Genomic DNA, 27098 nt, shown 5'->3' with positions numbered 1-27098 from the left:
CAGAAATGCTCTCATCCTCAGTTCCATATCATTTCATCTTCTTCTTTTTTTAGTTGTCTTTATATCAACTTCTCCAAATCTCAAACTCTAAAAAGTAATTTTCTCTAATTTCTTCAAACTCAATACTTCCTCTCCTTACTCTGAAAGGGGGGAAAAAAGAAACAATAATAAATAAAATAATACTAGCCTAAAGTTTGGTATCTATTCTATATTTTTATTCTTTTTAGATAAATATTTAAATAATTTATCTCATGGAAATGATTCGAAATTCTTATCAACTTATTAGTAAATGACAAGAATTCGCTCCATCCACCTCACTGCCACGTGAAAACAGAGACCAGTAACCGTCTTCTAGCTCGCCGGCGGAGGCAGTTATTTTCTCTATCCTCCTCGGAGACACGTGGACCAATCACCACCGGTAGTTTCGGCCCGAATCTTGATGCGGTGGGAACAAAGTGCCGCCGCGAGAAATAACAAAGTATATATCACGACGAGACCCAACTAATAAGAAAATGGGGCCCAATTGTTAAATGAAAAATTAGATGGAATTTCATAAAAACACCCTTTATTTTTATTATTATTCACAGTTTATCTCACGATATGTGCTATTCGATTCCTCCTGTATATTACTCTTATATATTTGAAATTTTCCATCAGAATTGAAGCAACAAATATCACACACGTCAATAAATGGGAAGACATCCCTCAGATCCTTATTGAAATTAATATAATATTATCTATTTTCTTAATAGTTTTATGTTGAAGTTATTTCCGCATAATATAGTTTAGAGATAATTATAATTCCCACGTGCAGGGAATTCCTGCAGTTGGGGCTGCAGCTGATCTGCTCCAGCTCCCACATTACCTCCTCTTCCTTTTTGAACTCTTTGCTCTCCTCGTGTCTATCCAGTGATAGGCTCCCACGGCATAAGACAAGTGCGTTTGCTGATCCAGTTGAAACAGCAACAGATTCCGTTTTAACTAAGGGAAAGTTAATTAACGAGTAGTTAATACATACCGAAACGAAGGATTTGTATCTTTAATTAATTTGGATTACGGATAAGGAAACGTCTAACCCTTCCCGCGCTCACCTACTCCTCCACCACCTTTCCAGCCCGTCGCTTGCTCATCCCACGAGGGTTATTACCAACAGAGGACACCGAGACCAGCCTAATGGAATTCCGACACGTCTAAGATCATACACGTGTCGCTCTTCCAGAGCAGAAGGACGGGATTCCGCAGGCCTTCTGCTCCTGTTATACCTCTGTTAAACCTCTGTAATCTTTTCCATCATATTCATACGTAGGCCGATGGCCGAGCTTAAGATTTACCAAAAATGGGGGTGGGGGGGAAAAAAACGAAATTATCGAACTGTTTTTATTAATTAAATGGCAGATTAATATTAGTGTTAAGCACGCCTGGCCCTCATCATTCTCCCCCACTTCCTTTTATTTTATTGTTATTATTTTTTTCTGCGAGCCCGACCTTTTCCTCTCGATCGGTCTCGTCTTCGAGATCGATCGAGAGATCTCTCTATGAATTCAACCTCTCTCGGATCAGCTTCACTGCCCTGATCTTCACTGACCCACGGATTCGAGCCCCTGAGGTGAGACTAATCCACGTTTATTTTATAATGCTTTAGGATTTTTTCCGCGATTTTTTTAATGGAGTTGGTTGCCCGGACGTGGTTGCCTTAATTCCATGGAGAAGGGTGGAATTCTTGTTTGCTTTGTTTTACGACGGTTGTTTCGTTAACTCTGAGGGGGGCGATCTGGTGATCGGATCGAGATGGCGAGTCCCAGCTCGGCGTTTAAGGTATGGGAGCGGATCGACGTGAGATGTTCTTGCTTTTGGGTTGGTGATTTGGTTTGATGTTGAAGTGTGTGGAACTGCCGGAGATCGGAATTTGATCCGATTCGTGAGGTTTTAGTCGGCGGTTTCATCAAAATCTCGTCTTTGTCCAAATGATATTGATTTTGATGCAAAAGGATATGTTCTTAGCTGGTCAAATATGTAGGATTCGAGGTGTACGGTCAGGAATTTGATTGGATTCTTGGATTTAGCTGGTGCTTCTGTAAATGTCTTATCTGTGTGCATTGCAATGTTGATATAGATGCAAAAAAGAAGTAATTTTATCCGTTTAATATACGCTACTGTCATGCCAAGAGAGGATCTCGTTCCGTTGATGCAATTCGTCAAGTAGTAAGATTTGAGTCATTGAGTGTATGGATGAAGGTTGATTGGTAGAGAATGGGTACATTTCGATCTTGCTGAAGCTGGCTGAATTTGAATTAGTCTAGTTCAAGTTACACCATTTTTCGATTAATCGTTACTTGACTTGATTTTAGGGAGCATTTTTAACTTGCTGCAACAAGCATTTGCTTTCTGGAGGATCTGTGTTCCAGGGGATTCGTTTACAGCCATTTGCTTCAATGCATGGGTTGTTATGCAAAGTATTTTATTGATTCTTTTAGACATACTGCTTTTAACAACTCCACGAGAGTGATTCCTCGGAGCATATTTTGTGCAGTATTTGACTATATTTTCTCTTATCTGTAAATCAGTTTCTCTGGAATGCTGCATATTGTCGATCGATAAGACGTGTGTGTGTGTGGCTTCTTCTGGCATATTCATCTGACTTTTAGATTGTTCATAAGGATCTCCTTCTCGCGTATTGATTGGATAGGAGGCTGAATGATTTTGATTTCTGAGCATAATGCTAAAAAGTTCAATATTACCCATATTCAGAAAATTCGCCTCCAAACTCTTGAGGCAAATTTTAGTCTGTTTTGTTCGCTTTTTTCTGCTATTCAATTTAGCTGTATCTTTTATCAACTTGTCTATGCTGTAGGTGCACGTTCTTGTATTGAGGTATCTTAATCCAGTGTCCTTGCATACTTTGATTTTGATATGCTTTCCTTGAATACTGGGTCAGTTACCTGAAAAATTAATTTTGAGACTGTGATGCTCTTTAAAGGAAAGTTTTAATATCTTTCTGACTTTTCTTCTATTACTGGATTTGGAGCTTAGCTCTAATATTTTCTTTGAACTAACCATCTATTCCTTTGAGAATTCCTGTCTGCAGCATACTTTTTCTTCTCTTTTGAAGACAAAGCCAAGCAAGACTACTTCCACAAAGCCCAAGTCAAAAATGGCTGTTTCCATGAGGGATTTGGATTCTGCTTTTCAGGGAGCTGGACAAAAGGCGTATCCTTGTATTTGTTTTTTAACTTCACTATAAGACTGTGGGCATATTATCGTTTTCTTTTATTTTTTTGCTTTTTTGAATATTTACCTCTTAGACCAGGCACCATCAAGAGCCTTGTGCACTAGGATGTCCTTTAATTTTTCCTTAAATATGCAATCATAAAAAAACTTTGAGCTCTAAGTTGTGCTGGTTCCTAGAGAATCAATAAACGAATTGATGTGATAAACCTCAAAAACGATTTAGCTCTAAATTCAATATTTGTATAGTGTCAGTATCTATATAATAGTCTATACAAATGCATGTAAATAATACATGTATAATGAAGAGTGATCTAATCACATTTTTAGGGAAGCGAATCAAATCATCTAAACTGCAGAATCAATGTCACATGGGTTGACAAATTTTGAATTTTCAAGTGCAAAATCTGATGCATCATTTCAAAGTAATTTGCTTTTTAACTCAGAGTCCATTACCTGGAAGTAGATTGAGTTGGCAATGAGATAAAGCCTAAGCACCTCTAGTACTAGATTCATGAAGAATGGAGCAAGCTGATTCTCACACTGGATAAAGAGAAGCATAAGTCATGAACTACCAATTTGATATAAAAAGAAGGTTTTAGTTGACACTGAGAAGATTTCTGTCATCCAATTACAAATTAGAAAATTGGGGTTATGGTTATTGCTTATGGATCATTCTGAAAGTTCAGTATATTTAAGATCATTGTTGTCAGTTTTTTTTCCACATTCCTTTGTATGTTAGTGTTACGAAGTTATATTCCTTAATACCTTATAGTGGATTGGAGATATGGCGTATCGAAAACTTTCGTCCAGTTCCTGTGCCAAAGTCATCTTACGGAAATTTCTTTACAGGAGATGCATACATTATTTTGAAGGTACATTTGTGTACTTAACCATGATCATATATATAAGTGTATGTTTGTATATATCAGATATATTGTTATTCTTCCCCGTGTCTCATGACACTGTCAGTTCAATAAATTGGATTATATCTCATATATCATCATCTCATTTGCATGTTACAACTTACAAATACTTCTCCATATACAGTACAAATATAGGATTTGCCATTTATATACTTCGTAAGCTTTAGGCCCAATGCTTTAGAAGTTTTACACAGCAGAAATCTGGAGATTCAAGGCAAAATTTTCTATGTTTAACGAAAGTACCTTTTATTGCTCAGAGCATATATTATCTAAAGTTACAATGTCAAGCATATACCTTTTTCGCAAGGCTGAAGCCAGCGTCGCATTTACCATGTCCTTGCTTCTCTGTTTCAATAAATGAAAATTTTGTTGAAGATTCTGTCACAGCCTTCAGTTTTGTAGATGCAGCCAATCAAAATATTTAGATGATAGATTGTTGTTTTTTCAACAGACAACCACCTTGAAGAATGGTTCTCTTCGTCATGATATCCACTATTGGCTTGGTAAAGATACTAGTCAGGTCAGCTGTTAAACCATATATACAGTGTACACCTTTTCTATTTGTCCTGGCAAAACTAGTCCACGAAATGCTTCTGGTCTATTAATTACTCAAGTTTTTCCAGGATGAAGCTGGGACTGCTGCAATTAAAACTGTAGAACTGGATGCTGCACTTGGAGGACGTGCTGTTCAATATCGTGAAGTTCAGGGTAATGAGACTGAGAAGTTCCTCTCCTACTTCAGACCATGCATTATACCACAGAAAGGTGGGGTGGCATCTGGTTTCAAGCATACTGAAATCAATGAGCGCGAGCACGTTACACGTTTATTTGTTTGCAAAGGAAAGCATGTTGTCCATGTTAAAGAGGCAAGTCCTCTACATCGCAGGAGTCTTGCATTAGATAATCATAAGTTACTTGTTTGGTCGTTCCTACCTTCCTGAGCTGGCTATTCTATTTACCAGGTTCCTTTTGCAAGGTCATCCCTCAATCACGATGATATTTTCATTCTGGATACAAAGTTCAAAATTTTTCAGTTTAGTGGTTCCAACTCATCTATTCAGGAGAGAGCAAAAGCTCTTGAAGTTGTGCAATACATTAAAGATACTTACCATAACAGCAAGTGTGATGTAGCAACTGTTGGTAAGTAATTCTACCGAGCTGACTGTGTTTATAATCAGAGCAGCCAATTTTAGACATGACCAATTAGTTTGTTGAATAGAGGATGGAAAATTGATGGCTGATGCCGAGGCTGGTGAATTTTGGGGCTTCTTTGGTGGTTTTGCTCCTCTTCCAAGAAAGGTGCCCACAGAGGATAAGAGAAAAGATGAGAGCATTACTGCAAAATTGCTCTGGTAATGTGTTGTCATGAGCTAATTCCTGGAAATTAGTGATGTTTTTTTTTTGTGACCTGAGCATATTCTCTTCCTGAAATGGCTTCAGAAAGTTAGATTATGATTCTTATTATTTCTGATCAAAGATTTCTGCCTTTTCCAGTGTCAGCAAAGGAAAATTGGTTCCAGTTAGTGTTGAACCCTTGGCAAGAGGGTCGTTAGAGACAAACAGTTGCTACTTGCTAGATTGTGGCATCGAACTGTACGTGTGGATGGGCAGAAGTACATCGCTGGATGAGAGAAAAAGTGCTGGTGCAGCTGCAGAAGTAAGATGTTGCTTTGCTGATTAGGATCTCTTTAAATGCCTCTGATGAAATCCATGGGAGACATCTCATGTGAGTGGGCAAAGCTGAAAGAAAGGAGGCTGACATCCCCTGTATCAGCTGTCTGGATAGCTATATCAGCATTTTCAGATCATTTGCAGCTATCATACAAGTAGTGGGATTATTGGATCTATGTCTTCTCCAAGGCTTATTTCCTTTCAAACTTAGCCAAGTATGATTCATGTGAGAAGTATCACATGGATATGGTGGCTAGCTATCCATTATATTGATGGTTTTCCTTGGCCTGTTTGCTTACGTATTAAAGTGATATAACAATTATGTGTATTCTCCTATTCAGGAATTACTTCGCGATCCTAGACGACCAAAATCTCACATTATCCGCATAATTGAGGGATTTGAGCCTGTAATGTTCAGATCAAAGTTCGACAAATGGCCACAGACAACAGAGGTTGCTGTATCTGAGGATGGCAGAGGCAAAGTTGCAGGTAGATAAATGTACAATTTTCTGATTCTGCAACATTTATCATTGTGGCTTAATAAAGTTTACAAGATTCATTGCGTCATCTATTACTCTGTTTTTTTGTAGCTCTTCTTAGACGCCAAGGGCTAAATGTCAAAGGTCTTATGAAAGCTGCTCCTGCAAAAGAGGAACCTCAACCATATATTGATTGCACAGGCAACTTGCAGGTGTTTTACTATTCCTTTTCCTGCCACATATATCTAAGTATCTTTATTAACACATATTTGTATCTAAGAAATATTACCTTTCCGTGTTTTCATATGAAACCCTTCACAAGTGTTCACTTTATTTCTCGCAAAAGGCAATTGCATACTACCTTTCTAAAGTCATATAGACATATGTCCCAGTCCCCATCAAGTCTCCCAAATGTCTTACCTTTCTAAAACATTACATATATTGATGTTTCATAACCTTGGCTGACATTATTGTATCAGATGACATATATGCAGGGGTATATATAGTTCATCATTCAATTTTTTAATATTCAAGATGCATGTTCATGCAGAGGTTGTTTGCCTCCTATGACATTATCAACTACAGTTGCTGACCTTCTAATTATTGTTCTTCCAATGTCACAGGTTTGGAGAATAAATGGCAAGGAAAAGACTCTTCTTTCATCCTCTGACCAATCTAAGTTTTATAGTGGTGATTGCTACATCTTTCAATACACATATCCTGGAGATGATAGAGAGGAATTTCTTATTGGCACTTGGTTTGGAAAGAAGAGCATTGAGGTAATATTCTCTTCATAATGAACATGTTATCTGGCCATAAAAATTTCAAGGTAATTGTTGCATAATATGTTGTCCAAGATTTAATTTTATTTGTAGGTAGGATATAAATTCTTTCCTATTGAGTATAATAAATTGTGGACTGGTCATATATTACGAGTTTATAAAGGAAATTTAGACGAGTTCATTGGTCTGATCTACTTTTTCCTCTCTTTTTTTGAGGAAAAGGCAATACTGCCCAGCTTCATCGAAACTTCAAGACAAAACAAAGTAACAACCCTGCATCACCAGAATACAAAATTACAGCACCACTGAGGCATTCGCACTGCCTCCAACTTAACAACAAACAAACCAGGAAAGAGTTCACACAAACACCATATCCAACCACCTAAAACCAAAATAAAACATAACAAACAACCACCACAAACTACCATTGAGAACGCCTAGCACCGGCAGCAAACACCACCATTTAAAGTGCTACAATCCAAAGAATCAGGAAAATACAACATCACGCCCAAAACAAACATCCATTGCACCCAGCTCAAGCAAAATGAAATCACAAAACCATAAAAACATCCACTTTTTCCTCTGACATGAGATTCATGACTTTGGTATTTTCTTCGTTTTTGCTAATCTGTGGTTATCTGATCATTGTAAACATAAATTCCAGAGTTAGATATGGACAATGCAGCAATAATTTATGCAAGTAAAATGGGTAGTACAGACTAACAAATTTCTAACTTAATCTGATGAGAAGTACCTCCTTTTGAGTTGTTGCTGTAATTTGGATGAGGTGTAGAAGTGATTTTTGGAGTGCACAAATTAGCTGTCCAGAATGAACCTTCTTGCAAGTAACAGATAGTTCATCTCCAAGAAATTATTAGCAATTTAGCATCCATTTGTGTTGAACCAAGAAAAATAAAACAGCTCATCTAAACATAAAGCAAGTGCCATGTTCTAAGCATTTAATATATGCCAAGTATCTTAATTGACTACAGGAGGAGAGGGCTACAGCTATGTTGCTTGCTAGCAAGATGATTGAATCTGTAAAATGGCAGGCTGTTCAGGTAATCTAACAATTGTCTTTCAGGAACTGAAATTGATTAAACTTTTTGCAATAATACTTTGGTCTAATTGTTTTCCAGTTACTTACAGGCTTGCCTTTATGAAGGAAAGGAACCTGTTCAGTTCTTCTCTATATTCCAGAGCTTCATACTATATAAGGTTTACTTCTATTATAATTATCTTCAGACTTGGCCTTGACTCTTTTCTGCTTCTTCTGTTGATTATAGTACAAAAAGGATTTTCAACAGCTCCCTTTTTCATTTCTTTTTTAACTTTACAACAGGGTGGTCTTAGCTCTGGATATAAGAATTTTGTTAAAGAAAGGGACATTTCTGCTGATACATATTCAGAAGATGGAATTGCACTTTTCCGAGTTCAAGGTTCTGGACCGGATAATATGCTAGCAATTCAAATTGATCCTGTATGTCCTGAATGTACCCTTACTGGCTTGATCTACTACTGACTAGATATTTGTCCACTAAAGATTTATAGAAGTATATTATAGTCTTATCGTTAAACAGTATTGTTCTTCTCTGTTACTTTGATCAGGTGGCATCATCATTGAATTCATCCTACAGTTACATTCTACATGATGGAAATACTGTTTTCACATGGTCTGGAAGTCTTAGCACCTCATTGGACCATGAGTTAGTTGAAAGGCTGCTAGATGTGATTAAGGTACAACATGATCTTTAATGTGGTTACATCAATTTGTCTTGTTCTCTATGTATATTATATTATTATGTTCTTTCTAAATCGGTATAAGTACCTTTCCTCTAATTTATGACTATTTTCTATAACAATATAATCTTTGTTGAACAAATTAGAAAGAAAATTGGGCCCAAGACTCCTAGCGTTTGATAATAAAAATTTTTGGTAGTGGAGGCATGTCATCTTAGCTTAAGACAACACTATCTGTCACTTTTGTTGTGTTCAGACTTCAGAATGTAAAGTAATCAAACAAGTTGCTGCTAAATAGTAACTGTTACATTCTTGTATGCAATTTATATGTAACGATTTGGAGAGGTTGAAATCTGTACTTCTCAATTTCCAACACTAGATTTTCTCACTTATATTTTTAGACCTCAAATCTGGCGTATGATGATCGGTATTATATGTATGCATGCATGCATACATGTGTGCATGTGTGTGCGCGCCAATGAAAATGTGCTTTAGTGGTTCTGATTTGTATCAAAGATTGTTGACAAGTTTCTTGTACTAAAGTTTAGCTTATTAATACTAAAATTTAGCTTATTAATACTGCATCCCACTTTCTCAGAGGTCTCAGTTTCATATCTCTGTTTCGCTACTATGTCTGACAGCAGCTCTGACTACTTATTCATGTTAGTGGAGCATTTCCTTTTTTGCTACTGTCTGATACTTACTGTCTTGTCTTGAATTATGCAGCCAAATTTGCAGTCGAAAACACAAAAGGAAGGGATGGAAACAGATCTGTTCTGGAGTTTACTAGGAGGCAAATCTGAATATCCGAGTCAGAAGATAGTGAAAGAACAAGAAAGTGATCCTCATCTTTTTTCATGTAATTTGTCAAAAGGTAGTAATGGAAATACACTTGATTGATGCTTCATCTTAAAGTCTATTGTCTTAGAATTAAATCTATGTATATTGCCTAATTTATTTCATTCTTTCTTTCAATGAACCAAAATTTCCGGTGTGCATATGGGGTTTAAGAAGGCAAATTAAAGGTGTGCAAAAAAGAAATGCTAATATCTTTTTATGTGGACCGAGTCCTTGTTTCCATCTGTAAATATAGAATGTGGAACCCTTATATGTTTATATGCTGGTGCTGCAGGTCACAGAGATATTCAACTTCACCCAAGATGATCTGATGACAGAAGATATATTCATTCTGGACTGCCATTCACACTTGTTTGTTTGGGTCGGGCAGCAGGTGGATTCAAAAAACAGACCACAAGCATTGGACATCGGAAAGGTATGATTTAGAAATAAATTCATGTAGTTTGAAGAGTCGCTGTAATCTATTTTTGTCAGCATTTTTTTTCCTGGTTTCTTATATCTTTTTTGTTTCTACTTTTCAACAGAAATTTCTCGGACTTGATTTCCTCATGGAAAATATTTCCCAAGAAACTCCAATATTCATTGTCATGGAAGGAAGTGAACCACCCTTTTTTACTCGGTTCTTTACCTGGGACTTAGCAAAATCAGCAGTAAGCATTTTAGCAAAGTAGAACTTCTCTATTTCTTTTGCTGATGAACTTTTCTTTTCTTCTTTCTTTATATTTTATTTTTCTTCTTTCGGAGGAAAGAAGAAAAATCTGAGAACATTAGTTTCAGAAGCCAAACTTCTGTGTTTAACATGAAGCTGTCAAATTAATCTTTGGTTGCAGATGCATGGCAATTCATTCCAAAGGAAGCTAGCAATAGTGAAGGATGGAGTAATTCCAACATTAGATGTAAGATCTCTATATGTGATTGCTAGTGGAAATCAGAATGATTGTTCCAAAATCATTCTTTATTAACTTAGTATATGTCATGTCAGAGGAAAAAAAAATATCAAATAGAATTCATGCCTTTTCTTGTCTGAGTCAGTTTATCGGTTCTTTCGGTTTTGTTTACCATGGTACTCCTTTTCTCATTCTTCCTTTTTGCTCATTCACTAAAGAATTGTCATGCAGATAACTTGCACTATATATTCATTTTTATATGTAAATTTTCTCATTATGCCCAACCAGAAGAATAGAACTTATTACTAGTTTAAGAGAAAACTAGAACCCCAGTATTATAATCCAAGCTACATCCTGGTTGAAGTGACAAACCCAAAATTATAGAGGACTATCTTTTAACCTGTCATATTGTGTTAGCCAAGTTCCAAACTTTTTCATGGAGTGAATGTTTGAAAGAATGAACATTTGAATTCCTCGAGTAGCTTTCATCTTGAAGCTAATGTCACATGCAAACAGTGGAAATAAAACTTATCATGCCTTTGATTTTTACCCATCGAGGTACATTGTACTGTGTCTTTTCTTTGCATCATCTGTTACTGAATATTTTCACTCATCTGTTCAGGTAAATTTAGATTCCTATATGAAATTTCTTGTTCACTTTTTTTCCCGTAAATTTAGAAACCCAAGAGACGGACACCAACATCATATGCAGGAAGATCTAGTGTACCAGACAAATCTCAGCAAAGGTCCAGAAGCATGTCCTTCAGCCCTGAACGTATTCGTGTTAGAGGAAGGTCACCGGCCTTTAATGCATTAGCTGCTAACTTTGAAAATCCAAATGCCAGAAATCTTTCAACCCCTCCTCCAGTAGTCAGGAAACTTTATCCAAAATCTGTGACACCTGATTCTGGAAAGCTGGCCCCTAAATCGACAGCAATTGCTGCCATCTCTTCTGCTTTCGAACGGCCTAAGCCAACTCTTATTCCAAAATCAATAAAAGGTATGTGAGGACACCATTTTGAAAGTAGAGGTCTTTTTTATACTGGTAGATAATATTTTTGCTTTATTCTTCCTCTTAAGTGAGTCCTGAGGCAAACAAACCAAAACAAGAGGTGAATTCCAAGGAGAGCATCACTTCAATGACCACTAGAATTGAATCTCTCACAATTAAGGAAGATATAAAGGAGGATGAGCCTGAAGATGAAGAAGGGCTTCTTATATACCCCTATGAACGCCTAAAAACAACATCTACTAATCCTGTTACAGACATTGATATAACCAAGCGAGAGGTAAAGCCTCTTATCTTCTGATCCCATTATTTGAACTTCTCTTCATAATAAATTATTCTCTGTTCTAACTTTCCTATTAACACAAATGCAGACCTACTTATCGTCAGCAGAATTCAAAGAGAAATTCGGTATGATAAAGGATGCTTTCTTCAAACTACCGAAATGGAAGCAGAACAGGCTTAAATTGGCTCTTCAACTGTTTTAAGTCCATCAAATGCTTTGAGGTTCATTGTTAGGTTTTTGGGACAAGACATTGCAGGTTTGTGGAGGCGTGCTCAAGTATATGACATACCTTCATGCTCTCTTCAAGTAGTTCCAGTAAGTTTAGTTAGTCTGGGTCGAGAGACCCATGATTAGGTTTGAAGGGAAAAGAATCAGTGCCTTTTTAGCTGTTTCTGCTCCCAAATACTCCATGTCATCATCAACACAGGTTTTCCATTTCTGTTGTATGAGCTGTTCTTTTAGCTTTCCTGATACATTTTTTCAGATGATCGCAGTCTTGATTGGGAGTGTGTTTTCTTTTCCTGAAACAATTGTTTCCAAAGGTAAATAGTCATCTTAGAGAACGAAGGTTGTGTGATGTATTGAGGAAATGAAAAAATTGTGTACATTAGAGTGTAAAATATTTGGTGGGAAACCAGCTTGCACCTTTTGGCTTGCTTCATGAATAAAATCTGATTCTTTTTGTGTGTAAGCTTCTTCTTCTTCTTCTTCTTATTTTCTCTCTCAGTGAGGAAATCTCAAGTGACAAAACTGGTTTTCCAGACATCTTAAAACTGCTCGTTTGCAATCTTATTTCCTAAATTTAAATGTTGAATCGAGTGCAGATGGTTTCATGTCGGCCTTCATTGAATTATGTTTAAATAAAAATAAGGTAGTTAACTCAGAGATAAAGATGCTCTTCACCTTAATAAGAAAAGGAAGATAAGATAGTGATTTAATATCAACATGACACCAGTGATTTAATCAACATGACACCAACCAATCGAGTGAATCATAGGAATCAAAAGCTACATACTACTGTTTACCAAAAGGACAATAAGAACATGAGAAGAATAATTGGGATTTGATCAGAGAATATAGTACTTATCTCCAAGCATGCAAAAGTTGCAACTCTCCTGTGCCCACTTTATTTGGAATATCTTCACTGTCTGATGATTGACCCTTAATCTCATTCAGGACTCTTAAGAGAGAGAAAGAGAGAGAGAAAGAGAAAGAGAAAGAAATGTTTTAGTTGCCAATTACCTATAATATAAATGTGAACAGTTTGGTCATCTAGTAGACATATGGGACCATAGAATGATGCCCCATTAACTGTCGCTCAAATTACACTTCTCTCGTGATGCTTGATGAGAAGTGGATGCATTCATCTCTTAGTTCTTGTTACTATGTCACATCCTTAAATGAGAACAAAGAAGTAGTTGAGAGATATTATTACTACATGAAGAGATGGATAACGATGGATATAATAGTAGTAGTAGTAGTAGTAGTAATAGTAATAGTCTATGAATTTTCTTGTTATTCTTCCCAGATTACTCAATCATTGAGGCTGCTGGATCTTGAAGGGACCCATAGAAGATCTTTTTCTTGATCAGTCTGAAACCTTCCAAAGTCTCAATGGCAGGCAAAACTCACTCACAATTCACAAGAGCAGACAAAAAGACCTTGTTTTTCTAGGAGACGAAGAATTGAGATTGAAAATCTTACTCTATCTATCTACATAAAGATCTGATTTTTACCATGAGAGATGCAATTTGTTTAGATAAAAGAATAATATCTACTCTATATTTTGCTTTTATTATATGAGTACAGATCATTTGATTCTGCCTATTGTATTTAAAACGGGTGAGTGAGTTAAGTTCATCTAACCTGGCAGTTGCTGATGGAATAAAAAATAAAATACCTAGCGATAAAGTTATCTATCAGAGAAACAGCAGAATAAGTGGATTTATCCCCGTTTATATTCTTTAAACAAATTTCCTTCTTAATTTTATTTTTTAATATCACATCCCTCCGCACTTCAAGCAAAGAAGTGGATTCCTACCTATTCGCTGACGTCATCGTTTCGAACAGATGTCACGCGACAGTCACGTGCGCCGTTGTGGTTTGACCGCCGCCGCCCCGGCTCCTCGACGCCTCGCTGCAAGTCTCGACACGTGTAACGTTGGAGGGCGGCGGTCAACGCCGAGGAAGCGATCTTTGACCTCGGGACCATAATAATGTGTCTTTTAATCTCGGGTCTAAAATAATCCCAACCAATAAATTAATCTAATCCTATAAAATTAATATTAGATTAAAAGAACTAATCTAAAGATTAAAATTACAATAAGATTGCTTGATAAAGAAGGGGGATATCCATCCATCTATAAGCTCTTCTCCATAGAGTAGAATATCTGAAGAACTAGAAGGAATAAGTAAAAGGATATATATAAATATTGAGGATAATGTATAGTCTTATTACAGTCTATCAAATAAGACTTTCGAGAACTACGAGGATTACTTAGCGATTGTCGTGCCGAACTAATCCTCCTTTAATCCAATTGGATGTCTCAAAATTAGTTTTAATTACTAAAAAACACCCAAAGTTAGTTTTACCCTAACTAATCGTAAATAAACCTATTTAAGAGTATAAAACCTATTTTGACATATATTGTTTTTGAGTTATTAAAAATAAAATATAGGTGGTCAAATAATAAATATTTATATACTGAAGTCTGAATGATAATAAAAGCAAATGTTGGTGATATTTTTTTATTAGTTTCCTAACTTATTATTATGGCATATTTAATCAAACACCTTATGATTTTTTTTTCTATTGTTCACATTTTATAATATTTATCATTTGACTTTTATATTTGACTTTTAATGACTCAAAACTACTCCTTGTAAATTTTAGTCTAAAATAACGGATAAAATAAAAAATAGTTTTATTAACTTTTCAAAAAAAAAATTAAATACCCCTCATTTTTCTTTAAGTTCCCCCTCTCAAATTATTCTGCGTTAACTCTTTTTTTTTTTTACTTTAACTATTTAGTTGATTTCATGTAAATCCTTGTACTCGAGGCCTGAAGACAATCTAATCCCATGGGCTATTTTTTTTGGTCAAAGTGCAAATGATTGATTAAATATATATATATATATATATATATATATATATATATATATATATATATATATATATATATATATATAGTGTGGAGCAGATATGATGCTGACTTTCAACAACTGGTTGGTGCCTACTTATGCAAAGTCTTAATTTTACTCTTTTTTTCTTGTTGACAAGGTCAACTAAAAGGTACCTATATGAATTTAATTTTATAATTTTCAAAAAAAATATTTAAAATACCTCACTCTTTGTCTTTATTATTATTCATAATTATCATTTAAAATCTTGCAATTTATTTTGAACACCTCATAACAATCGTAATATTGAAAGATAGAATTAATTACAAACATACGCTATAAACATTATAGTACAATATAACTCAAAGTTATCGTATGTATAACTTTTTCTTAAACTAGTCTTCTTCTGCTGCATACGTGTGTAATATATATGTGTAAAATAGGGTGTAACCTTTTTCGGCCAGCCCTACCAAAGCTCTCTGAGGTATTTTTTTTACAAGTTGTAGTTACACTGCTTCAAGATGTGATCAAAATTAAGAGGAAGATAATGTTAGCTAGCCGGTAAAAGATATATGTTAATGAATTTTTTTTCTATCTGTATAACCTTATAAATTATGATTGAAATTAATAAAGTATTCTATGTGTAACATGGATCACTTCCAATATAATAATGGCAATTGCAGGCATTACCTACCTCTGTAGAACTAAACGTGGCTTTATGGTATAAAAGACCAAAAAGAGACTGGAATAGTATAGAATAGAATTAGATACGAGGCGAGGCGAGGAATTCACGAGTAGAGATGGGTCCCAATCGGCGGTCACGATCCCCAAGCGGAACACGAGAAAGATTGCGAAACAACACCTGGAGACACGAGTCAAAAGGGCAACAGCGAGCTCCACCCAATGAGAACCCTCCACGTCTCCACCTCCGAGGGAACGGTCGGCAGTAACGCCGTTCCGCCCCGAACAGCGGTCACGGAGAAAAGAAAATGGACGACGTGTCGCGACGGCCGTCGGGCATTCAGGATGGGACCCGCGGCGAAGGGCGCGTGGCCGGGTGACCCGGGATACCGCCGCGTGGCGGTTGCAGGTATCCCGCGCATAAAGCCACGGGCGCTGTGGGAACCGGGAGACCGGAGAAGCGCTTTGAAAATGACTCTGATATTCCCACGCCTGTAAGTAGTCTTATAGTCGTGCCGACGTGGTGTCGGTGTCGTTTGTTCATTGCTTTGAGCTACCAAACCTCGACTTAACCTACTTCGCTCACCAACTTGGATTAAGATCGTACCGATTTTAATAATATTTTTAAATTTAAGTACTTACGCTATTTCTTTATTCCAATTTCCAAGAAAAAAGTGGTAAATTTAAATGAAAAAAAAATCCCTAGAATTGACTGAGCATTATAATTTCTAAAGGGTTATTTTTTTATATACTAAATTTTTTGTTATAAATTTATTAATTAAAACAATTTTATATTTCTATTAAATTATTAAGATTTAACTTAAAAGATAAATTAAGAGGGTATTCACGGTGAGATATACATATAAATAAGAAAAAAAAAAGTTTAAAGAATATACCCGCAAAAAAAAAATCATTTCTAAAACAACACCAACCTACTAATTTTCCTTCCACGTGTTTATATATCATATATTAAAATTTTATATAATAATAATATATTTAATATATTATGAAAAGAAAATGGCCCACCTGGATAAGGAAACCACACCTGCGTCAGTACGAGCCGGGCGCACCCGGACAAACGAAAAGTGTGGCGTGAGAATAACACGCCATTATAAAACATCCCAATAAAAGGGGTCGATAAAGAGAGAATAGAATAGACTAGTTCATAAGAAAGAACTCGGCGAGAGAGAGAGGCGGAGGACCATAACCGGGGGGGAATAGAGGAAAGCGATCTGGTATTAGACAGACAACTCGGGGGTCGGTAAGCTCACCTATTACCGGGAAGCGGAGGACTGGCCGGCCGATTCGGGTGCTTCGCGGTACGATACGCCGCGAGCCGGCGGAGGAGGATAGAGGCGCGAGGGTGATGGCATGGTGGCAGAAGAAGGTGGTGTTCCCGGTGAAGCGAGCCTGGGTCGCGGTCTCCGCCAGAGTCAAATCCCGAAAGGACGGTAAGCTTACCTCTCCCCTCCCCTGTCTCTGAAATCGAGATCGCTCTCCCTTTTGCTCTTCCCCTGAGCCCCCTCCTTCTCTGGTAACTCTCGTTTGTTCACCTTAGTCGGTCGTGACTCTTGGAAAATAATGTAAATTTCCCTAAACTATTTAGAGAGGTTTGAGGGACCTTTTTGAAAAGAGAACTGTAATGGGAATTTTACTTGATAGTTTTGGATAGTTATCTACATCTTTTATTCATCTAGGCTAAGTTTATATTTCATAAGTAACAATTTTGCAACTGAGGCCCGATAGTTCATCATATTTACATAATATCTATTAAAAACTTTTAAAAATATCATAATTGCCACCGAAATCATCGCAACAAAAAATGCCATTCATTAATTAAATCTAACTAATTATGATTAAAACATAATTTAAAAGCTATCAAATATTATATTTTTATAGCTTAAACTTAAAAAAGGGTTATTCTAGTCATTTACATATAGTAGCAATTTTGAAATATGAGGGGTAATTATGAATTTTAAAGAGTAGAAACTAGAGCGGCAATTATTATATTTTGAAAATTTTAAGTGAGAATTATGTACAACTTTCTCTTCTTTTTTTTATATATTTATTGTCATAAAATTTGGGCCAAATTACAAAAAGAAAAGAAAAAATTCTCATGTATATATATATATATTTATTTTTTTCTACAGGAAGTGGGATCTTAAAGCTTCACGATGATGTGCAGACTTGTGAATACCATGATGTGCAAGTGATGTGGGAGATGCTGAGATCCGAGCTCGAGCTCTCACACGCTCCGAAGCAACGTAAGAGATCTTTTTGGAGGCTATAAGAAGCCCGGCCCAATAGAGGCCCAATAGAGGCCCAATAGAGGCCCAATAAGGGCCCAATAGACCCACACCATCATTCAATCCCAAATGCTTTGCTTTGATGAGTTGTTGAGGAAAAAAAAAAAAAAAAAAATCTTAGACTAGCTAGTAGTAATTAATTAATTAATAAGAAGAGCACTATATAAGGATGTATAGTTATTTTGTTGCTCATGTGGATATTACTTGTTCTCCATTTTTCCTCATTATATGTATATATGATGAATGAAAGGAAAAGAAGAAAAAAATTATTACAGTTTACCTCTTTATGATTTGACTCCAATTTTCACTTAATTTTAATTAGATTGTTTATCAAAATTAGCGGTCTGTTTGTTTGACACATCATCAGGAGAAAAGAACAGTGATTCAATCACCACTTGAATAAATGACATCTAAAAGTATCACTAAATGGTCACTTGGGCTTTTATCAGACTCATACATCACTTTCTAGAATTGAGTTGGCTCCACGTACCCAAACCAAGAAAGTGGAAGTCAAAAGAATTAAAGAAAGAAAAGAACAGCCAGTGATAATAGTTCAAAAGTACTTCATCTAGAGTGATTTCAATCCAGTCTTATATATATCTATATAATTTTTTATGTTCTTTTCAATTAAAGAGTACTTTTTTATATACATTTTGTATTTAGTGTTAAATATACACACTTAAAATCGGTCTATGAAGTAATTTGGGTATCTTGATAATTTGTTATATTTATTATTATGAAATATAGATGAGTATTTTGATAATATAGACGAGCTTTGTTTTGTTAATTGGATGAAAACTTAATCATAGAAATAGTGAATAAAGTTTGCATCTTTGTGAGGGTGGTCTTTGGATATATATATATATATATATATAAAAACTCTTCCTAGTTTTCTTCTTTACATCATCATCTCCTCTCTGTCTCAAACTGGAGACAGCCAGAATGCAAAGCATGATAGAAAGCTTAATGCAGCGCAGTACTGCTGCTTTGCTCTCTCTTTTTAAGCAATGATGGCCACCCACAGAATAAGTTTTAACTTCTTAAATACTTTAGAAGATGGCATGTGGGATTAATATAATAGCTGCACAAAGGTCAGAGAGGAGAGTTGCAGACATGAGGATGCAAAGGAAAGTGGAGACAAAGGATGCTCACATTGCACGACTTTGTCTAAGACTGGGACTAATTAATGGCTTCAAGAAGACATTGTCTTTGGCTTTGAGGAGCAGTTAACCATCTTATTAGACATTTTTCCTTTTCTTTTTCAGTCTAGCTAAGCTAGGATGTTATAAATATGAAGGTTTTGTTTGTAGAATAAATTAAAACATATGTGATTGGATTACTGAACATTAACTTATCCCCTTATATTATAGTCCAGACCAAGTTACAATTGCTAGATTTTCTAGAGATGATTGTATTTTTCTAATTAACTCGATGTATCTTTGCTTTAAAAGTAACCGTATATACTGGGTTTAATGACTATGATAGAAATATAAGTTTCGAATGCATTTGGATAGAATCTTTTCTTGAATCTTTGGTACTCATTTTGCTTGACGACTTTAGTGGCGCTTATTATAACCGTGGAAGTTAAGTAATATATTTATTAATTTTTTCTCTTTAAAACAATATCATTTAAAATTAACTGCCAAATATTTTCCGCCATCGATGAGTTACAAAATGATCAAATTATCCTCACTGTTCTTAAATTATATTAGACTTTTATGGGAATAATGGGGAGAAGGATTAGAAATACAGATGGCTAGTAATATTAACAAACTCCTGGAGTGGAACTCTACCTCGCAGAGTAGAGTGGAATCAAATATCTCAACCACTGAATACTACAAATCAAGGGACGAAAATATTAGAAAATTTAATGCAAAAGAAAAGAAATGGAAAAGGTAAAGGAAAGAAGAATATATTAGGTCCTCACAAATATACTCTCTTTTAGTGTATATATATATAATAATAAAATAATATATTTTATGTGCTATTGACTGGCTTCAGCTAACCCTTTGTGGATAAAATGGATCAGAGAATATGTCAGTCCAAAACTACAAGTTCAATCACAATCAAAATAAAATAAAGTGGGCCTTAGATGTAAAAATTAATTGAATAGTTATCCTAACAAATTAAAAAAATTTGAGTCACAAATTTCTTTCTTGTTTAATTTTTTTTTTTTTAAAAACTTAGTCAAACATCCGGAGAGCATAATTAAGTGCCAATCAAATTAATTCTCTAATCAATATTAATAAATTATGGTCATAGTGATGTAAACATAAGAGTAACAAATTCTTGACCATCTATTATTCTTTTTCATTTTTATATATGAAAAGAATTAGATACATAGAAAATAACCACTAATTTCGTTGAACGGTTGGTTGAGCGGACCCGGCTCTGATGACTCCCGTCCGATCCTATCGTCGCGCCTCATCAGACGGCCAGGACGCGACCCCGGTGGCCATGACGGTTTTTTTGACTTTTACCCCCTCAACTCTTGGGTATTTAAACCCCGACCCCTCTCTCTCCGGCTTTCCCCCCCCCCCCCCATTCCTCTCGATTTCCGTGTGGATGATACGTTTTGGGCTTCGCTTCCAAGGTTGGCTGCTAGAAAGGAATCTTCGTTTTGCAATCTTTGAGTCGGGTTTGGAGTCTTTTCTCAGTATAAATCACGTACAAGTCTCGATTTTGTTCTCATAGCTTTGACGTGTGGTCTTGGATATAGCAGAGTATAGCTTCGCGCAAAAGGTGAGGGGGGATTTGGGCTCGCTTCTTTCTCTTGCCTTTCTTCTGGGTTTTTGACTTTTGGCTTCGATGGAGTAGAGGTTCTGTTTTGGTTTTGGGGAGTTTTAGCTTTTGTTGATGATGGTATGATCTATCTTTTGCTCCTCTATGCTTGGTTATTTGAGGTTTGTTGGGTTGAGACGAAGTAATTTTTGAGTTAGAAGTTTGTCTGTTTTTTTTTTTTTTTTTAATTCTTCTTCTTTTGGCATGATTGACTTGGTCTCATCTTTGCTAGATATGCTGGTTTTGATTGCCCTGTTGAGTTACAAGCTTGATGAGTTTACTTTGTGATCATCTTTAGGTTGTTTCCACGATTTTAGTATCCATGAACTGCTTGGAGTCAATAGAATTATTCTGATACTACTCTGCATATTGGAACCTTAGAAAAGGATGTTGTACCTAAAGAATCTTTCTAAGATTTATTGAATCTATCATTTTAAGGACGCCTGGTTATGTTGCTTATCTCTGAATTATTCTCTTTTGTGGTCCCCCAATACATATTGAGGTTGCATCTCTTTTTCACGATTGGTATGAACTTTTGCTTCAAATTTGATTAGACGGATCCTCAAACATATATGAATCAGCAACAACAGGCAAAATCTTTAGTTACTTATACTCTTGCTAAATTGTTTCAGCAATTATTTGCCAGTTGCCAGAAAAAGCATCTAGGAAAAGTGGATTGTCGCTTTTTACGGTCAGTTTTATTTAGACTGATTGATTTGTGAGTGAATAGATTCAAAGGCTCAAAAGTAACTTTTTCATGTGAGGCAATATAGCTTGGAAGTGCTTGTAGTTGTGCAGATTTGCTGCATTGAAGTTTTAAGGCTTTGAGATACTTGCAATGATTTATGTGTTATATAAAAGTGGTAGGATGAGTATTCTTAATTAGCGAATGAGAATTCCTTCTCATGCAATTAGTTGTTATGTTCATGTGATCAGATTATAGTTTGATAGTACAATAATTGAGAAAAGATGTTAAATCTTGTCACCGTTGCCCATTTCATCTTGGTTGTACTAAAGTTGTTGTACAACAGCGTTTTTCTTCACCGTTTGAACTTTGCCATCTTATGAAATGTTATTTTCAACCAGTATGAAGATCAAATTTGGTGTAAAATAGGGAGATAACTATACATTTATTCATATACCAGTTGCTGCACAGTGGAAGTTCTTCATTTTCAGATTTACGTATTGTATGCTTGAAGTGAGGATAACCAAGCATATGTAGCAGTGACATTATGATAAGATTTTAACATCAATTGAGATTTATATAGATATAATCTATCTAATAGTTTTCAAAGATTTTATCGTTAGTATCTTAAGAATCTTGTTAATTCGAGGCATTGCCCTGTGCTGAAATCTGTGTACCCTGTCTTACCAGTACTTTGTGGAATATTGACTCAACTTGACAATCATGCAGTAGTGGCCTTGTGTTTCCAAATAATGATCATGTTTTGTTATGAAATTAGATTTTTCCTTTTCAGCGTTAAGTAATTGTTGACTAATACAAGTCATTGGTGCAGAGTTGGAGGAGTATCGACTATCTGAAACTTGAAAGTTGATACCTTATCATTTCTCTTGTATCCTTACATGAATGAACAAATGGCCAGAAGAACAGCTTGTGGTCTTCTTTTTACTAGAGGAGGCTCAATTCTTGTTTTTAGAGAAAATTCTGATGGCACCGGCAATAAAAATTGCAACCGTGTAGGATGCAGCACAAAGGTCATCACTGGAAATTCCTCGATATCATTTTCTGCTACTGATCTTGAAGACTCTAACAAGGCTCAAAGCAGCAGTAGACAAGGAACTCCTGATTATTTAGTCAGTGATACTAGTAGATACAGTACGAGAGAAAGTATGGGACACGATAATAGACAAAGGGATAGATTAAATTCAAAATCTGTCACCATGACTGCAGGCAAAACAGTAAGTCCTCATTCCAATGAAATTGAGCCTGGAGTTCATCAAGGAACATGTACTAAAGCGAGGCAACAGAAACTGTCTAGAAATAAAGAAGAGCCCTCAATTTCCTCCTGCATGGACTATGCTTCATCCAGAAAGAGAAATGGTTCTGGTAAACATGCTTTGCCTGGTCTACAAGATGATTCACAGAAGAATGGTCTTAAAAATCCAAGGGATGCTTTGATATTAGATGTTCCTCGATCAGGTTGTCCTCCAGAGTGTTGTAATAGAAAGGTTAGTACATCAAGAAAGAGGACATTGGATGGAAAGAGTTCATCTTCCAGCAGTAAAAGCATGCCTTTGTTAGCTGGTAAAAGCCCACATTTACGAAGGACCACAAAACAAACTGCTAGCAGGAATGTAAACACAGTTAGAGCACATCGGGATTCCAGCAGAAAGACTAGAAGGAGCACATCAGAAAATATAGATGACTCCCTTTCACTGTCTAAAAGTTATACTCAGGTCATGCAACCTTCTTCTTCCGGAGGTAGTCGCAGACGAGTATTTCATGCTACTATGGAAGATGGAGATGGCTACTGGCACTTTAGTATGGAAGGAACTGAAGAGGTATGGATCTCTTTTATCATCATGAAGCAATTCTTTTCTATGTACTTTCTTTTTCATTTATCATTGAGATATCATGTTAAACATAGATGCAGACTTGCAGGAAAAATGGAATTACACAGGTGAATATTCAGAAAAAATTGAATTGCTATCTTATTTTTATTATAGTTTTTCCTGTATATGATCTTCCTAGTTAGCAGTCAAAATATATTTGACCTATATATTGACGCTTATCCTTATATATGGCTATGCGCATTACCATATGCAAAAAGTTATGATCATGCATTGAAGGTGAAAAATATCCCTCTTAATTTTGCTAGTAATTACAAGATTTAACAAGACAAAAACATGAGGTTATTGGCATCTCTTGCTCTCCCTTTCTTTTAGTTTCTACTTTACGTACTAATACCCAATCGGTTCTATAAAATGAGAGATGGAAATATCATCTGTCAAAGTTTTTTCAAAGTGAGCAGTGATAAAGCTGAAAATATCCTCTTTCTTGCAGCAACTGCTGGAAACAAGTTCCTTTACAGATGATGAGAGCCCTCTTGATCAGCACAGAGAACTGAGATTGGACATTGATGACATGTCATATGAGGTTTGTTCAGTTGCATGTCCTGTTACTATATTTTATTATTGTGGCTTCTTTTATTGGAGAATTGCTATATAGATAACTTTGAACCTTATAGTATGATTCCTAGGATCTCATAAGACTATAATGTTCATAATTTTGTTACTAAATGACCTGTCAATGTGTGAACAGGAATTGTTAGCATTAGGTGAAAGCATTGGTAGTGTCAACACTGGACTTTCAGAAGAAGAACTATCAATATGTCTAGAGAGAAGCCTTTATGCACCAGCCTCGGTGGCCTCAGGCATCATAGACGGTGAAAATGCTGATATGAAATGCAGCATTTGTCAGGTACTGATATTAGTGTGGTCGCTAATATGCTTCCCATGGAAATCCCTTCTTGGCTAATTTATATGCATTATTCCATTGCAGTGCCAAAGGTTAGACCTTCTGCAATCCATAAATTAGGCTTCAAGTTTATATGCTAGAACATTATGTGGATATCCATTTTTCTACTGTTGCCTTGTGAGATAACATGACAAACATATGCCAATATAACTGCAACATGTCATGCTTAGTACTTCGCCTTTTCTTTGTTTTTTTTGGAGAGAGAAGTGAAAATTAAATAATGTCTCAATTAAATATATGCTGCTAAAATTCAAATTTAGGAACGCTCGTATAATATGAGTTTCTTTAACCATCTGAACACTATCTTATTGGCTTCCTCCACACATTAATCTGTTTGATTTCTGTTTTGCAGGAGGAGTATTTTGTTGGTGATGAGTTAGGGAAGCTGGTATGCAAGCATAGTTACCATATAACTTGCATCCATCAATGGTTTCAGCAGAAGAATTGGTGTCCTATCTGCAAAATATCTGCCTCTCCAGCCACCTGACTCTCTTTGCTCAAATGAGTTGTATATAACATTCATCATCTCTTCAATGTCATTGTTAGATTCAAAACTTAAACATCCTTCTTATTTCATTATCCTTCATTATGTGCACAAACAAAATAAAGTTTGTGTCAACTCTTTTTCCTACACAGAATACACTTGACTAGATAAAGGAATGAATCATACCAAATGTTCCTCGGGATAATTGTTGTGAGCTTCTCACTTAACATCATCGCTAGTACATTTAATTTTGCAGCTCGTGCTGCCATTTAGGACAATACAAACATCAGTTGAAGTGGTGGGCACTAGTTAATTGCCTGAAAAATATATCCAGTCAGACCTTGTAAACCTCTTCTTCTGCTGACCCAGCACATAAATAGCTTGGAATAAGATGGAAAACAATATGAAAAGACTTTGGACGATCCTTTTTGGCTGTTAAATGCATCAACACCTAGGTAATATCATACATCTACAGATAAATTAAGATTAAAAGAAGACAACAATTTGTTTCTTTTTATTTTTTCAGCCCTGTTCTCTTCTCAGCAGTCTGAAGTACATGAAAAGAACAAAAATATCTCAAAATTTTTCATCTGATACTAAGGATGATTTCTATTGAAATACAAGTCCTGAATTGCATATTCAGGTAGAAAAAGATTTCTTTTTGCTATCCTGAGAGTAATCTGCTTTAAGAGAGGAAAGCATGACCACAGTGATTATGATGAAAAGAATGGCAGTATATTCATCAATATACTTGCCATCGCAGAACTGCTTAAGAGAGAGAAACAACAAGCAATGGGAGAGAGTTCTCATTAAGATGCACCATCTTTACCAATAGGGAATAGTTAATGCTATAAAGACAGGAGATAACCAACTTTGGCAGAAGAATGATACCATCAGTAATACATCAAGAAACAATTGAAAAATAAAGTATAACACAGTAAAGACATGAATAGGTGAGCAACTTTGTGGTTTCGACTCTTTAAAAGATCTAACTATCAAACAACAACAATTAAAACCAACAGGTTTCTCATACTATATGCCAGCAGTACATATCTGATAGCTCTGGTGAAGAAATCACATCCTATAAGATTGGATAAACACACTAACGGATGAATGGACGCCAAAAAAAAAACATTAATAGAGGTACAACAGATAAATACCAACACATGCTAACAGAGTTCTATTTACATATGGGTATGTAAGAATCCATCCTCAATTACACACTCTTATTTCATCACAGACCTATTTATCCGAATTTGTTTTTAAAATAAGCAACTTAGAAGAGTTGCTAAAAGCCATCTCGACTTAGGATGGCTTATGGCAGACACCTCCTTTCATCTAGCTCCATTTATACTCCTGGCATATTTATAGACAGAGTCTATCTTTGTCGTAGTGTATATATAGTATATGTCGATAAAACAATAGCTGGAGAAAGAAATATATCATCAAATGGCATGAGTATAAATTTAAAATGTCCATGAACTCCTCTGAAATAAAAAATTCAATTCTCAGGATAAGCTAGTTCAGTGTAACCAATCTTTTCACCTCTGTATGACATGTCAAAGACAGTTTACTTTGATCCAAATAGAACATTTCTCCAACTATGGTAAATAAGAAAGAGACAGGATCTTCTTGAAAAAATAGCATCCTTCAAAATTGTTACACTTCAAACAGTTCAAAATTAAAGTCAGTCTATTTATAGCTTGGCAACTAGGTTGCAAGGATCCTATCTTCTTTTTATAAGTGGATCTTCTTCCCCTTTGGCAATTAAACAGAAGTATTGATACACTATAATCTGAAGTCCAAAAAATAAGCAATAAGTGTACATCTAGGAAATGCAAAATTATGAATTGCTGCTGACACTGTAGGTACAGTAAAGTTTTCATCAGTGATCTAAAGAAATAGTTCGTTCTTATGAAAAGCAGAAAATTGATGGCTGGCTAATCATACAAATCAGAAAAAAAGGATAGTAAATGATACTCATTTTCCCTAAAATTTGTTCTTATACTATTTATTCACAATTTCACACAACATTTTATGCACTGCATTAGTGCAAGTGACAATAATTTGTTTCCTGAATAAGTTAAAGACATACAATATGACAAAAAATCAAATCCAAACTTAGAAAGTCTTTCAACTACTAAATGTTAGATTTACTGCAAATACAAAATAAATTGGAATCCAGGACAAAATAATGAGAAGGCGCCACAAATCTATGATATTCCCAATAAAGAAATACTCTTTTTTTGAAACATATAAAACGTAAGACTGTAGAGCACATGAACAACGAGCCAACAAGAACATTCATGACCATCAATTCTCGTGTCTATAAATGACTATCAAATTTGACATTTTGAAACACATCTA

The 27098-nt window shown here is 35.6% G+C and overlaps 2 protein-coding genes across 8 annotated transcripts; both read left to right on the top strand.

Moving 5' to 3' along the window:
- Positions 1 to 1446: 1446 nt before the first annotated feature.
- Positions 1447 to 12551, top strand: LOC140795514 (villin-5-like). 2 transcript variants are annotated; one of them, XM_073148125.1, is made up of 23 exons: positions 1447 to 1606; positions 3086 to 3207; positions 4001 to 4100; positions 4603 to 4671; positions 4775 to 5017; positions 5114 to 5291; positions 5371 to 5503; positions 5646 to 5808; positions 6164 to 6311; positions 6413 to 6513; positions 6925 to 7080; positions 8076 to 8144; positions 8233 to 8301; positions 8426 to 8563; positions 8692 to 8820; positions 9550 to 9697; positions 9838 to 9848; positions 9956 to 10096; positions 10206 to 10331; positions 10512 to 10577; positions 11247 to 11568; positions 11649 to 11857; positions 11949 to 12551. In XM_073148125.1, the coding sequence occupies exons 2-23, from the start codon at positions 3152 to 3154 to the stop codon at positions 12060 to 12062; spliced, it is 2889 nt and encodes a 962-aa protein (XP_073004226.1). In that variant the 5' UTR covers positions 1447 to 1606; positions 3086 to 3151; the 3' UTR covers positions 12063 to 12551. The 2 variants fall into 2 exon arrangements, with proteins under 2 accessions (XP_073004226.1, XP_073004224.1); XM_073148123.1 differs by having other exon boundaries at positions 9835 to 9848.
- Positions 12552 to 20496: 7945 nt separating this feature from the next.
- LOC140795344 (uncharacterized) lies at positions 20497 to 24878 on the top strand. 6 transcript variants are annotated; one of them, XM_073147849.1, is made up of 6 exons: positions 20514 to 20560; positions 20687 to 20829; positions 22266 to 23271; positions 23774 to 23866; positions 24032 to 24190; positions 24600 to 24878. In XM_073147849.1, the coding sequence occupies exons 3-6, from the start codon at positions 22333 to 22335 to the stop codon at positions 24732 to 24734; spliced, it is 1326 nt and encodes a 441-aa protein (XP_073003950.1). In that variant the 5' UTR covers positions 20514 to 20560; positions 20687 to 20829; positions 22266 to 22332; the 3' UTR covers positions 24735 to 24878. The 6 variants fall into 6 exon arrangements, with proteins under 6 accessions (XP_073003952.1, XP_073003948.1, XP_073003950.1 ...); XM_073147851.1 differs by having other exon boundaries at positions 20497 to 20709; XM_073147847.1 differs by having other exon boundaries at positions 20513 to 20829.
- The last annotated feature ends 2220 nt before the right edge of the window (positions 24879 to 27098 follow it).

Source organism: Typha latifolia, chromosome 9, assembly GCF_019914945.1.
Source record: "Typha latifolia isolate L0001 chromosome 9, TyphaL0001v2, whole genome shotgun sequence".
Classification (NCBI taxonomy): Eukaryota; Viridiplantae; Streptophyta; class Magnoliopsida; order Poales; family Typhaceae; genus Typha; species Typha latifolia.
This window is presented reverse-complemented; position numbering and strand designations above follow the sequence as displayed.